The 14,093-nt window shown below is 36.2% G+C and overlaps 1 protein-coding gene across 1 annotated transcript in view; it reads right to left on the bottom strand.

The window, feature by feature from the left end:
* GXYLT1 (glucoside xylosyltransferase 1) overlaps positions 1-14,093 on the bottom strand; it is a 54,597-nt gene that overhangs the window by 25,187 nt on the left and 15,317 nt on the right. The window contains 3 exon segments of the mRNA XM_017855559.1: positions 1,852-2,103; positions 5,676-5,801; positions 8,954-9,125. Coding sequence (XP_017711048.1) covers positions 1,852-2,103; positions 5,676-5,801; positions 8,954-9,125 — 550 coding nt within the window.

Raw genomic sequence — 14,093 nt, 5'->3', positions numbered from 1 at the left:
TTAAATTAATTTTAAATTAAATTAAATATTTATTTAATTAAATAATTAATTATTAATTATTAAAGTATTTGAATGTAAATTTTTTTATTTTTATTTTTTTCTTTTGAGACAAAGAGTCTCACTCACACTGTAGCTCTGTCGCTCAGGCTGGAGTGCAGTGGCGTGATATCAGCTCACTGCTCTCTGGTTCAAGCGATTCTGTCCCAGCCTCCCAAGTAGCTGGGAATACAGGCATGCACCACTATGCACAGCTAATTTTTTCTATTTTTAGTAGAGATGGGGTTTCACCGTGTTGGTCAGACTGGTCTCACACTCCTGGCCTCAAGTGATCTGCCCACCTCGGCCTTCCAAAGTCTTGGAATTACAGGCGTTGAGCCACCATACCTGGTCCTATTTTAACTTTTTAATATACATAACTATAATACATCAAGTTGGAAATGAACAGCCATGAGTGGTAAGAACCAGGTGACAGCAAAACAAATAAATAACTTAAACTATGACCTTTGTCCTAAATTTGTATTGTGGCTGTAGACGGGTTAAGAACCATGAAGCAACAGTCGTGAATCTGTATAAAACAGTTTGGAAAGCGCTTATAAGTAACTCAGTTATATTGCTAAATTTCTAAAATTTAAGACCTGTGCTAGAAACTGTAGAACTGGCAGGAAAAAAACCAAGACAATGTTTGCTATAGATATAGAGATCAAGAAAAATAAAAATATATGAGAAAAGGAATTAAAAATTAATAAATTTTGTAGGACCATCTCGACAATCTTAAGTATAATAATAATATTTGAAAATGAAGCAAATCTGAGTATGTTCCAAGGAGCAAGAATAGGGTTGTTTGTAACACAGGTGTGAAGTAAATTATACCTGCTGAATTAATGTACAACCAATCATCTTGTATTTTTTTCATAGTCATTAATGTGCAGAAGAAAAAAAGGTTTGAAAGTTTAGAAATTATTCCAACCCCCATAACTACATCTCTAGGTAGTTTAGAACATGTCACAGAAAAAAAAAAAGGGAAAGGGAGAAACTATTAAAGTATTTATGAATCATATTTAAATAGGTAATAGGTAAGTAAAAAAACAGTAAATCTGGCCAAGCGCAGTGGTTCATGCCTATAATCCCAGCACTTTGGGGGTTTGAGGTGGGAGGATCACTTGAGGCCAGGAGTTAAAGACCAGCCTGGGCAACTCTTTTTTTTGTAGAGACTGTTCTCTACAAAAAAGTAAAATAAGAATAAAATAATTGTAAAAACAATGGATTTGAACTTTACAGCTATTTTTAAGTTGTAATCAAAGGCTGTCATATTATCTCTATAGTTCTTTGCAACACTAAACTTCTATTAATTTCATAAATTTCAAATGCAGTTATTGAGAAGTCACATTTTTTTTTGCAGATAATCTTACAGCACCATCTTCTGGTATAAGATCACTGTGCATAGTCTAACAATCAGAAAATAACAATCATGTTACTATCCTAGTTTTATTATATTCAGTACAACTTTACAGTACATGAAATTTAAAAATTCAAGATATAATAACAAACTTGGTAACCAAAGAGAGCTGTTCTCTGTTAAACAAGAGCAGAGGTTACCTAACACTGGGCTTATTAATGCAATCAGTTGTGGGAGACAAAACTAAATTTAAAACAGAATTTTAAAAAGGTTCGGAAAAGGGAAGGCTAAAAAAAAAACTAAGTTTACCAGACCAACAGAATAGAACAGTGACCGGTAATAGCTGTCAGACTTCTAAGACTGACTTCTAAGTTTTTAATAAAACTAAATTGAAAAGCCAACAATTTAGAAGGTTTTTAGAGAAATGTTAACAACTACCCATATTAGTGACTTACCTTGAAATACTTCCTTCTCATTCGAGTCATATTCATCAACATAACTCCAGAGTTTACTCCAGTTTTTCCATAGTATGGATGCCTAGCAAAGCGATTATACCATCCTATTCGAGGTTCCTCATGTTCTGGTGCCATTGCAGCAATTTGTGTGGAATTAAATTTCTTTAGTAAAGACCAAATATCATCAACTGGTCGTAAAAAAAGGATATCAGTGTCGACATACAATAGTGAATCAACTTCTTTCAGGATTAACTACAAGGAGAGATATTTGAATGATTAACTATAATTCTATTTTAAAAAGAAACATAAAAGCACCTCTAATTGTATAAGATACATCTAAGAGATTAGCTAATTTATATTATTTTAAGGTAATCTTTCCTAAATCTGTCATTTTAACAACAGCATATATATAAAGATACTATGCTAACCTTCACATTAACTTTCAGAGAAGATATTAAAACAAACCAAAACAAATACTCAATTACAAAATTGAGAGAATATAAAATTGAGAGAATATAAAACAAATACTCAATTATAAAATTGAGAGAATTATAAAATTGAGAAGATATAAAACAAACCAAAACAAATACTCAATTACAAAAAGTGAGAGAATACCAAATCTTCAAAGATCAGGGAGGAAATGTTTTTCATAATGGACAATAACATTAGCTTAGGTAAATTTATATCTTGAATCCTAATTTCCTGAGATAAATACAGAAATAAACCAATACAAATAAAGATCTTCTGAACTTATTTCTCTTGACCTGTAACACTGGCATCTTTACATATTTCAGTTTCAACTAGTAAGTGGTAGAGCCAAACTGGAACCCAGACAACCCAGATTCAGAGTCCATGCTCTTATTTCCAGGCTGTCTCCCAATGAATCAAAGCAAAATGTGCACCTAGCAAGGGTAAAGGCTTGACTTAGAAGAAAGACTGGCTATGTTGCACTTTCTAAGAGATAAATCTCCAACATGTGCCTTCCCTGGGGAATTTTAAGGATAATTATTATTTATTTTATTTTATTTATTTATTTTTTATTTTTTGAGACAGAGTCTCACTCTGTCACCCAGGCTGGAGTGCGGTGGCGCAATCTCAACTCACTGCAAGCTCCACCTCCTGGGTTCTAGCCATTCTCCTGCCTCAGCCTCCTGAGTAACTGGGATTACAGGCATGCACCACCACATCCGGCTAATTTTTTGTATTTTTAGTAGAGACAGGGTTTCACCATGTTGGTCAAGCTGGTGTTAAATTCCTGACCTCAAGTAATTCACCCACCTCGGCCTCCCGCAAGTGCTGGGATTACAGGCGCGAGCCACTGCGCCCAACCAAGGATAATTTTTCATTTCTGCCTTACCCATGAACTTTAGATTCTGACACCTACAAATTTAAATTTACTGCCTATCCTGGTCTATTAGTAAGATTCAATAAATAGGTGAATCTAAACCTTTTTAGTTAAGAATATAATAGGAGCTTGATCCTAGTTCTGCTATTTTTCAAAGCTGCTACTTCCTCCTGCAACTAAAGCCATCACCTTCATGAGCAGCTATTAGGCTGAAATCACCTCATTCCTCCCTTATCTATCAGCTGATTTAATATCAGGCTGGGGAAAAAAATCTGATGGTTGACTGCAGGGCCTGAGTAGGGAAAGTACACTTGGTCAAAGACCTCAACTAAAAGGGAATCTGTGGCCAGGCATGGTGGCTCACACCTGTAATCCCAGCACTCCGGGAGGCTGAGGCAGATTGCCTGAGGTCAGGAGTTTGAGACCAGCCTGGCCAACATGGCAAAACCCTGTCTCTACTGAAAATACAAAAATTAGCCAGGTGCGGTGGCACATGCCTGTAATCCCAGCTACTTAGGAGGCTGAGGCAGGAGAACCACTTTAGTCCAAGAGGCAGAGGTTGCAGTGAGCCGAGACTGCGCCAGTGTACTCCAGGCTAGGCAACAGAGCAAGACTCTGTCTCAAAAAAAAAAAAAAAAAAAAAAAAAGGTGTGTGTGAGGGGATGGAATCTGTGTATCTGTCTCACTTTTCTGAGGGGTGGTGAAGTGAGAATTGTTTTTAATAGCAACATTCTACATCTGTGTCACATCTGTTTACAGATTACTATACTGTTAGCAGAGTAGGAAGAACCTGCATAAAGCTTCAAGTTCAATGCTGGGAGCTACTACCAGCTGGAAATCAGACATATGGTTAAATAATAATCACCTATGTATAGTTCTGATTGCTTTCAGGTGAAGAAGGCATTGGTACAGTTTACATTAGTTCTTTTCATGCATCTATTTTAAAGGAAGAAAAACTCAGCAAAAAAGTTTATCACTATAAAAAAATAAAGCACCAATTTACTTAAATCTGGTTAAAAAGATTAGAAGTAACAGTAAAGTATGAGGTCAATTTGACAGGTTTCAAGTAGTTCTTATACTTAAAATTTCATTTAGGGATTTAACTAGATTAATCATTAAATGATCTGGCAAATTTCATATAACATCAATAATAAACTTGTTAATAAAGTGCTAACAAGTGCCATGGTGCCAAGTATTAATAAAGTGCCATAACAAAATGGCAGAGAAATGGCCATAACCTCACGTCTTTCCTTCATCTCTTATTGTTTTTTCAATATATTTGTGTGATTATTTAATGTCTGTCTCCCACATCAGGTAACAAGCTCTATGAAAACAGGAAACCTGTGTATTCTATTCATTCCTACATACCCAGCATTTCAATATAGATGACTAACAAATACTAGGCACTCACACATTAATTAAATGACACTGCAATCATTCAATATAAAACTTACTTAAAATAAAACCTACATGAAGTATCTAAAACATATTTTTTAACCAATCTTAATCCCTTATTTGTGTGCTTTTTACAATGGAAGAGAAAGATCCTAGGATACAACTTTTTAAGGCAGAGCAACAAAGATACTGCTTAGGCAGACATGTTTATCAATATTATAACTTAACCTTACAGATATCCTGGATTCAATAAACCATTTTCTTAATAAGCTAGGGATTGCCTTAATCCACTTAGCAATAAGAAGTAACTGAAGGTTCTTCCCCATAATTTATATACTTTCCGGAAACTTGTGTGCTTCTTAAATTCAATATTTCTACCATAAGTATTCTCTATGTGTTTAAGCTGCAAAACTGTAAGTATTTAAGTATCATAATGGTCTAAACAACTGTGAATTTTAAAACTGCGTAAAATCAAATCAAAATTAAAGACGTAACCTTGCTTCAGAACATTTGTATATAAAAAAAGAAACAAAATCAAGGTTTGTCACCATAGAACACTACCAAAGAACAGCCCCACTGAATAAATAGTTCCCATTTTCCCTTTGAGTTCATATGCCTTAAATTTGTTTCTGTTTAAGTATCAGCTACAATAGACAAACTGGCTTGGTATAAGACACAAATTGCTATTTAATGATGCACTCTATCTCATTTCTCAAACTCTAAATGCTGCCTACAAGTTGAAAGTGATAACGCCACTGCATTTCTGCTGGCAAAAGACTTGGCTCCATTAAGACCTGGCAACCTCTATTCTTTCTTATAGATAAAAGAGTTCCACACAACTGAATATATTAAACTGGTATCTCAACAGAAATTACTAAAAATTTTTCATTCTTAACAGGGTTTTTATTTTACTTGTTCCATAGGAATATTTTTTCATGTTCAAAAGGAAAATAGTACCCGTATTGATTTCTATTTATTAATTTAATTATTTAACTGGAATTACATGTAACTCTTCAGAGACTCATATGTGTAAAAGTCAGGTTCAAAATTAAAAAAAAAAAGGACACTGGGGGAAAAAACTTACCGGCAAGAACAATCTCTGTGAAGCACATGGTTTAAAGAGTTTTTTCCACTCTGCTGCATTCTCACTTGGAAAGGTTATGGGGTATAACGTATAATTAAATGTTTGTAGAAATGACCAGCTGTCAAGCTAAAACAATTAAAAAAAAAACAGTATAGTTTCACCCTGAATTTTCTCTGTAAAATCATAAAACAACAGATTATAAAACAAAACAGCTAAAAATTAAGATAATACACATTTTATGCTGTAAAATTAAGGGAAAGATTCTTCTGTTCCACCATGGTATTTGTTTTCATTTAAAATATAAAAATCAAAATAAGATCCTGGAAAGACTTTACCATTAAGATCTGAAGCATAATGAAAGTTATCAGGGTCCAACTCCCCAAATCAGAAAGGTGAAAGACCCTTGCAAATTTGTCTTCCTCAGCTTTACCTAATGTGTAAATTCTCTTAACCCATTAACAAGCTAAAATCAGAAAAATTAAGCACTAATTTTATTACTACCGTATATATGACAGATGCTTCCATTCAAAGTCAGACCAAATGTGAAACTAGTTAAAAAATATTTGTCCATCAATTCATAGCTTTAATATGCCTGAATATTTCTGATAATAAAATATTCTGATAAATACATAGCCAATGCCAATTTTTTAAAATTACTACAAAAAGCAAAATATATCTGAAAATCTAAGATGAACATGTTTACACTTAGTACCCTAAATGGATTTCAAGATACTAAATTGTTTCAAATCTAGTTTAAGTAATATCTCTCATCTTATTTCAACAGAATTACTCATTCAAATTTCCTAAACAGCAGTAAGAAACAATCTATGGGGGGAAAAACTAAGTAGTTTATATACAGGCTGAATATGATCTCTTTTGAATTATGATTGTGTTTAAGTCATTTTTAAAACAGTATCTTCCAACATAGTTTAAGGGAATGCCTTTACTTCCAACACTCTGCTATGGTGTCGCTGATTATTTTATTTTATTTATTTTATTTTATTATTTTTTTGAGACAGGGTCTCACTCTGTCACCCAGGCTGGGCAGTAACATGATTATGGTTCACTGCAGCCTTGACTTCCCAGGCTCGGGTGATCCTCCCACCTCAGGCCTCTCAAGTAGCTGTGACTACAGGTGCACGCCACCACATCCAGCTATCTACGAATTATTTTAAAATACTAGCACTGTAATTTCCCGGTTCCACTTATTAATCACTTAAAGATCTTTTCAATACCAACTTCAAAATAAAATCTTAGTCACTTTAACATATAACAGTGTTTTCATGTACTAAAAGCATGTTCCACAAAATATTTGATATACTTTCATCAAAAGCAAAACCAAACATTCTCAGTGATGATTACAGTCAAAGGAAAACTAAGTTTAAAAATATAGTATATGTTACACAAACAATTCAGCCAGGTGTAAACACAACACAAAGGCTGCATCTAAGATAATGCAATACATGTTTTACTTTTCTATTATATTTTCAAAGATTTCCATAATTGGCAGCAGTCTATGACTATTCTCTTAACCCCTAGGACAAGATTAATTCCTCAGTATTTTAAAAAACAATCCAGATAGAGACCAAGTTCACAAAATTATCTAACAAAATACAGATACTAAAATATTTAAGTAAAAGGTATACTTTCATATACCACTTAAACAGTAAGAAAACTTTTATACCTTTTAGTTTTCTGCCAAAACTAAAAGGTATAGACGTTTTGGCAGAAAACTAAAAGAGCTAAGCTCATAACTAGTATTTTTGCACTAAATATGCAAAATGAACTGATTTAACCTGAAAAAACATCAAATATATTTTTTACAGTTAGACCAAGCATAAAAATCCAAATGAATTTAAAAGCTTAAGTGGATAGATGTAAACAGACGACAGAGAGGGAGGAGAGCAAAAATATGAATGAATGATCATTAGCATCACCTTTACCACCATCTCAGAACAAAAGGTAGCGAGATTTCAGGTGAATTTTCTTTTTTTTGTATGTTTTCTTCTGCCTGTATCTGTTCTCTTATTATACTGTACAGTAATATTTTGTTGTTGTTAAGGAAGTTACAAGGCTGACCTGATTAAAGAGTATATATTCCATTGTAACAGCTAGGTATGGTCATATGACTAAATTCAGACCAATGGGATACTGGCAGAAATGTCACAATAACTTCTAGACAGTACCCTTAAGAGAAGGATACTGCCCTTTTTCACTCCCTGTCCTCATGTTGAATTGAATATGGGTGCATTGGTTGGAGTCTGAGTAGTCATCATGGACCATCAAGCAGAAGCCTCACGTTGAAAATGGCTTAGCCACAGTCAGACAAGGCCAGAGTATCTGAAGATAAAGAACTGCCATATAATCCAGACAATCTACTTTCATGGTAGAGAGAAATAAACTTAAATCCTGTTTAAGCCACTGTTATTTTGGGTTTTCTGCCACTGTTGCCAAATTGATTTTAACTAATACAAAACCAAAATAAATAACTTACTTATCAGAACCAGAAGCCACTTCCCGCCATATTATTAATCAAGAATTCTCTCCCCTCAAAACAGGATTAAAACCTTTATATAAGCTCTGATTAAGGCACTCCCAAGGAAAGGATATAGACAAAATAAATCACAGGACTTCTTAGTCAAAGCATCCTGGAACTAGAGTCACTAAAATAAAACCTCCGTGTTTCACCAGGAACTTACTTTTAAGTAGCCCACTGCCGTTCAAAAATGAACCTTCCTCTTTCACCTTAGATCTGGACTCAGATGGAAGTGGTTCAAGGAGCACTCCTCACTTTAAAAGGGCGGTGTTACAGAACAAATATTTTTGTGCAGTGAAGAAATAAAACAACTGATATGGTATAGCTCTGCGTTGCCACTCAAATCTCATCTCAAACTGTGATTCCCACATGTCGAGGGAAGGACCTAGTGGGAGACAATTCGATCATGAGGGCTGTTTCCCCCTTACTGTTCTCGTGATAACCATCAGTTCTCACGAGATCTGATGGTTTAAAAGTGTGGTGTTCTTTCTTTCTCTCTCCTGCTGCTGCCATGTAAGACACGCCTTACTTCCCCCTTTGCCTTCCGCCATGATTCTAAGTTTCCTGAGGCCTCTCCAGCGATGCTGAACTGTGAGTCAATTAAACTTCTTTTCTTTATAAATTACCAAGTCTCAGGTAGTTCTTTCTAGCAATGTGAAAACAGACTATTACAACAACATTCTATTATAGTATATTATTAAATATTCAACTCTACAACCTTGACTATGTCTCAAATACTTACTCTGTCTTTAAAGCTTTGATGTAGCTGATCTTCAGCAAAAATATGGAATTGAAGAGGTTTCATGCTGAAAATGATAGCTGACTTCAACATGGTCATAGTTTCTTCCAGTCTTTCACCACAGGCAACTACAGCTAGATGCATTTTCTCAACAGGCTGTATTTTCAGACTGTACCTAATTGGAAAGAAAACCACATTTTCCAACAGTTTTAGTATATGTTTACAACATGGTACTTCCATCATGTTCAAAAAGTGAAGTTCAAGGCCAGATGTGGTGACTCACGCCTGTAGTCCCAGCTACTTGGGAAGCTAAGGCAGGAGGATCACTTGAAACCAAGAGTTCAATGCTGCAATAAGCTATGATTGCATGACTACACTCCAGCGTGGGCAACAGAGCCAGACCCTGTGAAAGACAGAGAAGAAAGAAAGGACGAGGATGGAAAGAGAAGAGAGGGAAAGGGAAAGGGAGAGAAGGAAAAAAAAAGAAAGAAAGAAAGAAAACCTGAAGTTCAAAATTTTTATTTATAAAACAAACAAGGCCAAGTCTGCAATCCCAGAGCTTTGAGAGGCCAAGGCAGAAGGGTCACTTCAGCCCAGGAGTTCAAGACCAGCCTAGGCAACATACCGAGATCTCATCCCTACAAAAAATACAAAAATTAGCCAGGAGTGGTGGCATGTGCCTGTAGCCCCAGCTACTCAGGAGGCTGACGTGGGAGGATATTTTGAGCCCAGAAGATAGAAGCTGCAGTGAGCTGTAATTGTGCCACTTTACTCCAGACAGAGCAAGATCCTGTCTCGAAAAAAATAATGTATTTATTTTAAAAATAAGTAAAGGGCAAAGGTCAAATTACAAAACATTTTTAAAATGTTGAATCAATCATGTATTTCCACACTCTCAACCAGGTCTTCTCACCATTTTCCTCCTTTCAAACTACAGAACACACAAAAAATGACTACTTTCTCAATTCTCCCAAGAATACATAACGAGTACCATTGTGGTTGCCAGTAAATAAATTAATTCATTACTATGCCTTAGGAAATTAGAGCTTAATTCTCTCAAGGAACCCACTGAGAAAGGTTGATTTGAGGTCTTCCATTCAATTTTTTTAAAATATTGTTTTTTAAAAAAAAACCTTAAAAACATTCTTATTTCATCTGAAACCTCTCCCCATACCACCTCTCACCAACCAACAGTTCACTGTAAAGCAAACTCATCATAATTTCATCCATAAATATTTCAGTATTACATCCAATCTTAAACCATGCTGACTACAAGAAAAAATTTCCTTCACATTAATAATACACATTCAGTCCCATTTACCAAATATCCAGCAAGATGTAAACACTTCTAAGATGGTCTAAAACATGCTAGTCGAACACTAGTACGTCATTAGAATCTACTTCTAACACAGAGCAGCAGTGTATACCAACAGGCTAAAGTAACCTTTAATACCTCTTGCTTCTGCTATGCCACTTCTTTCACATGTCTGGTGTTAGCATAAGCTTCGGTCTTTTTACTTTTTCTTCTTCTTTTTAGAGACAGGGTCTCCTCACTCTATCACTTACGATGGAGTGCAGTGGCGCATTCATAGCTAACTGCAGCCTCAACCTCCCAGGCTCAAGCCATCTTCCCATCTCAGCCTCCCAAGTAGCTGGGACCACAGACGTGCACCATGTCCAACTAATTTTTTTTTTTTTTTGTAGAGATGGGGTCTCACTATGTTGCCCAGACTAGCCTCGAACTTTTGGCCCCAAGGGATCCTCCCACCTCAGCCTCCCAAAGTGCTGGGATTACAGGCATGAGCCAGCGCGCCTGGCCAGCTTGGGTCTTTTTAAAGCTCTCTATTATTTTCCATTGACAGTAATTTGAAACAAGCAATGTCTCTTCCCTTGTTTGTACCCTCTATCCTTTGCCTTCTTTTGTGCTGAGCCCATCAGTTCATAACACTGAAACTAATGATGGAGGGGAGACTTAAACTATCAGTGGAGGGGAGACTATCTACGCTTTCTACGTCTATAAAGTGGGGACATGAATCCAGTTCATCTCAAAAACAGTGGAAGCCACAATGACAAGTTAAAAACTAGGCAATAAAGACACAACAATTTTTAGAGAATTCTAAATTACCTCATCTTTCTAGTGACTGCCTCCAGATCCTACTTCTCTCTACAGCATCATGATTTAAGAATCATTAATGGGCTCAGATTGCTTTACTGGCCCATAGCTAGATCTTGCCCCAAAGTCAAAGGCCAAGAGAAGATTTTAAAAGTAAGGCATGATAGTCATATGCTGTTTTGTACAGCATCAGCTACATACACAGATAAGAAGTATATTAAACCTTAAGAAAAAACAGCCTCAAAGCCGGGTATGGTGGCTAACACCTGTAATTCCAGTACTTTGGGAGGCCAAGTCGAGAGGAGAGCTTGAGGTCTGGAGTTTGAGACCAGCCTGGGTAACATAGCGAGACCCAGTATCCACACACACAAAAAAACTAGCTGGGTGTGGTGGTGCACACGTGTACACCTAGCTACTCAAAGGCTGAGGCAGGAGGGTTGCTTGAGTCCAGCAGTTCGAGATTGCAGAGAGCTGTGATCATGTCACAGTGCACTCCAGCCTGGGTGCTGGGAGATGTCTTAAATAATAATATACCCAAATGTTTCTCAAGAAAAAAAAATCCCTCTAAAAATCAGTCTCAGGAACTCCTCCCAGGTATTTTAGCAAGGATCGTTTTAGTCACACTGCCAGCACTCCTTTCACCAATTTCTACAGGTGACTGTCAACTACATCACATTTCCTTTTCTGTTTGGGATCCTTCTGAGTGAAAGTATTATATACAGTACAGGCTCAACTCCTAAACTAACCACAAAAAACACAGTTAAAATATGTCTCTGACAACCACACTACCCCTAGACCCAAAAGACAGGAAAATCAATTGCAACTGGAAAAAAATCTAAAGTAAGCTTCTACATGATAAGAAGTCATAACTAAAACCTTCTAAGCAGTTATAGGGACGCAGTCATTCAAATTATGTTGGCCCCAATTGAATCGCGGAATCTTGCCAGGTCTACAAAAATCTTTCTTTTGATCACAATATGAACAGGAAAAAAGTCAATGTGGATTTAAAGAAATGTAATAGAAAAGGAGATTTTAAAGTCAAACTTATTTCTCTACAGATATACGATGAGAAGAAATTCTTCAGATGATTCAAAGATAATATCTGAGGGCTCCCATGGTTAAAGCTGGCATAACCTGCATATGAAAAGTATGACAGTAATGAATGATAGCGTATTAAATTTATAAAGTGAAGCCTGGCCGGGCATGGTGGCTCACATCTGTAATCCCAGCACTTTGACAGGCCGAGGTGGGTGAATCATTTGAGGTCAAGAGTTTGAGATTAAGCTGGCCAACATGGTGAAACCCCGTCTCTACTAAAAATACAATAATTAGCTGGGCGTGGTGGCACACACCTGTAGTCCCAGCTACTCGGGAGACTGAGGCAGGAGAATTGCATGAACCCAGGAGGCAGAGGTTGCAGTGCTCTGCGATCATGCCCCTGCACTACAATCTGTGCAACAGAGCAAGACTGTTTCAAAAAAATAAATACAAAGTGAATGCATCAGTCAAAAAATGATATTAAATAAAGGGGTAAGGAGAGAGAACTCTTCTTTTTTTAAAGATGAATACCAACCAATAAATGCAGAAGAAATGAGAGAATTATAAAATTCACTATTTTGCAATCACCACTGTAACAGATAATCTAGACAAATATAATCAGTGGATGCTAAAACTCCATACTAACAAAGTATTTCCCCCATATATTATACAGGAGATAAAAGTACTGGTACAATGTAGAAATGCAAGAACATCACCTTAACCTTGTGATCAAACTTAATATTAAACTTATGGCTTCAGAAGTCTCCTGATAGCATGCCCAAAGAAGAACAAAGTATCCCATGCAGTAATCGTGCCAAAAATCCTCTAATAATAAGTGGACAGTCGGCAAATCAAAATTAAGGGACATTCTGCAAAACAGAAACAAAAATATCACAAAAGATACCAAAAACAGCACCCCTTCTCACCCCAAAAAAGGCTGGGGAACAGTTCTAGAATAAAGGAGACTAACTCAGCCTGAGCTGAATGCAATGTATGGTCCTTGACTGGGTCCTGAATGGGGAGGAAAAGATACAAAGGACATTAACAGGAAAATAAGAAAATAGGAATAGGAATATATATTCTATGAACAGTGTTAAATAACTTAAAGTGACAATTATGGCTGTATTAAAGTATGTCCCTGTTCTTAGGAGACACATGCTGAATCTATGTATTTAGGGGTGTGTCATAATGCCTGGTGTCTCTCAAATGGTTTGGCAGAAAAAGAAAACTGGTAAAATGTTAGTAATAAATATCTAGGTGAAAAATGTATGGTATGCTTACTGTACTATTCTTGTAACCTTTGTATATTTGAAATTTATCAAAGTAAAAAGTTGGGAGGTAGGGGTTTATCATTAAAAAAACTTAAAGAATGCTTTACATAACAAATTTAGATGCAAATACTGTTAACAACAAATTTCTAAATCTTAGGAATTAACTTCTGATTTTAAGCAAATTTCTGCTATAAAGGAATAATAATTTTTTCGATTTTGTTTTATTTCACAGTATAATCTCCAGTGTGCTCTTATAGCCTATTATTAAATTAGTATTCTCTGTTTAAAAAGATACATAAGGCCGGGTGCGGTGGCTCAAGCCTGTAATCCCACCACTTTGGGAGGCCGAGGCGGGTGGATCACGAGGTCAGGAGATCGAGACCATCCTGGCTAACACGGTGAAACCCCGTCTCTACTAAAAATACAAAAAATTAGCCGGGCGAGATGGCGGGCGCCTGTAGTCCCAGCTATACCAGAAGCTGAGGCAGGAGAATGGCGTAAACCCGGGAGGCGGAGCTTGCAGTGAACCGAGATCACGCCCCTGCGCTCCAGCCTGGGCAACAGAGCGAGACTCAGTCTAAAAAAAAAAAAAAAAAAAAAAAATACATAATTAGACTACAAACTACCACTGACGTATACAAAGTCAAACTGAACAAATTTCAAATAACCATCTACTGAAACTAAAAGAGAAATGCCATGAAGCTATCTTTAAAACCTGCAG

This window comes from Rhinopithecus bieti, unplaced genomic scaffold (assembly GCF_001698545.2).
Source record: "Rhinopithecus bieti isolate Rb0 unplaced genomic scaffold, ASM169854v2 scaffold_1070, whole genome shotgun sequence".
NCBI classification, from domain to species: Eukaryota; Metazoa; Chordata; class Mammalia; order Primates; family Cercopithecidae; genus Rhinopithecus; species Rhinopithecus bieti.
Note: the sequence above shows the minus strand (reverse complement) of the source record. Positions and strands in the feature narration are given on the sequence as shown.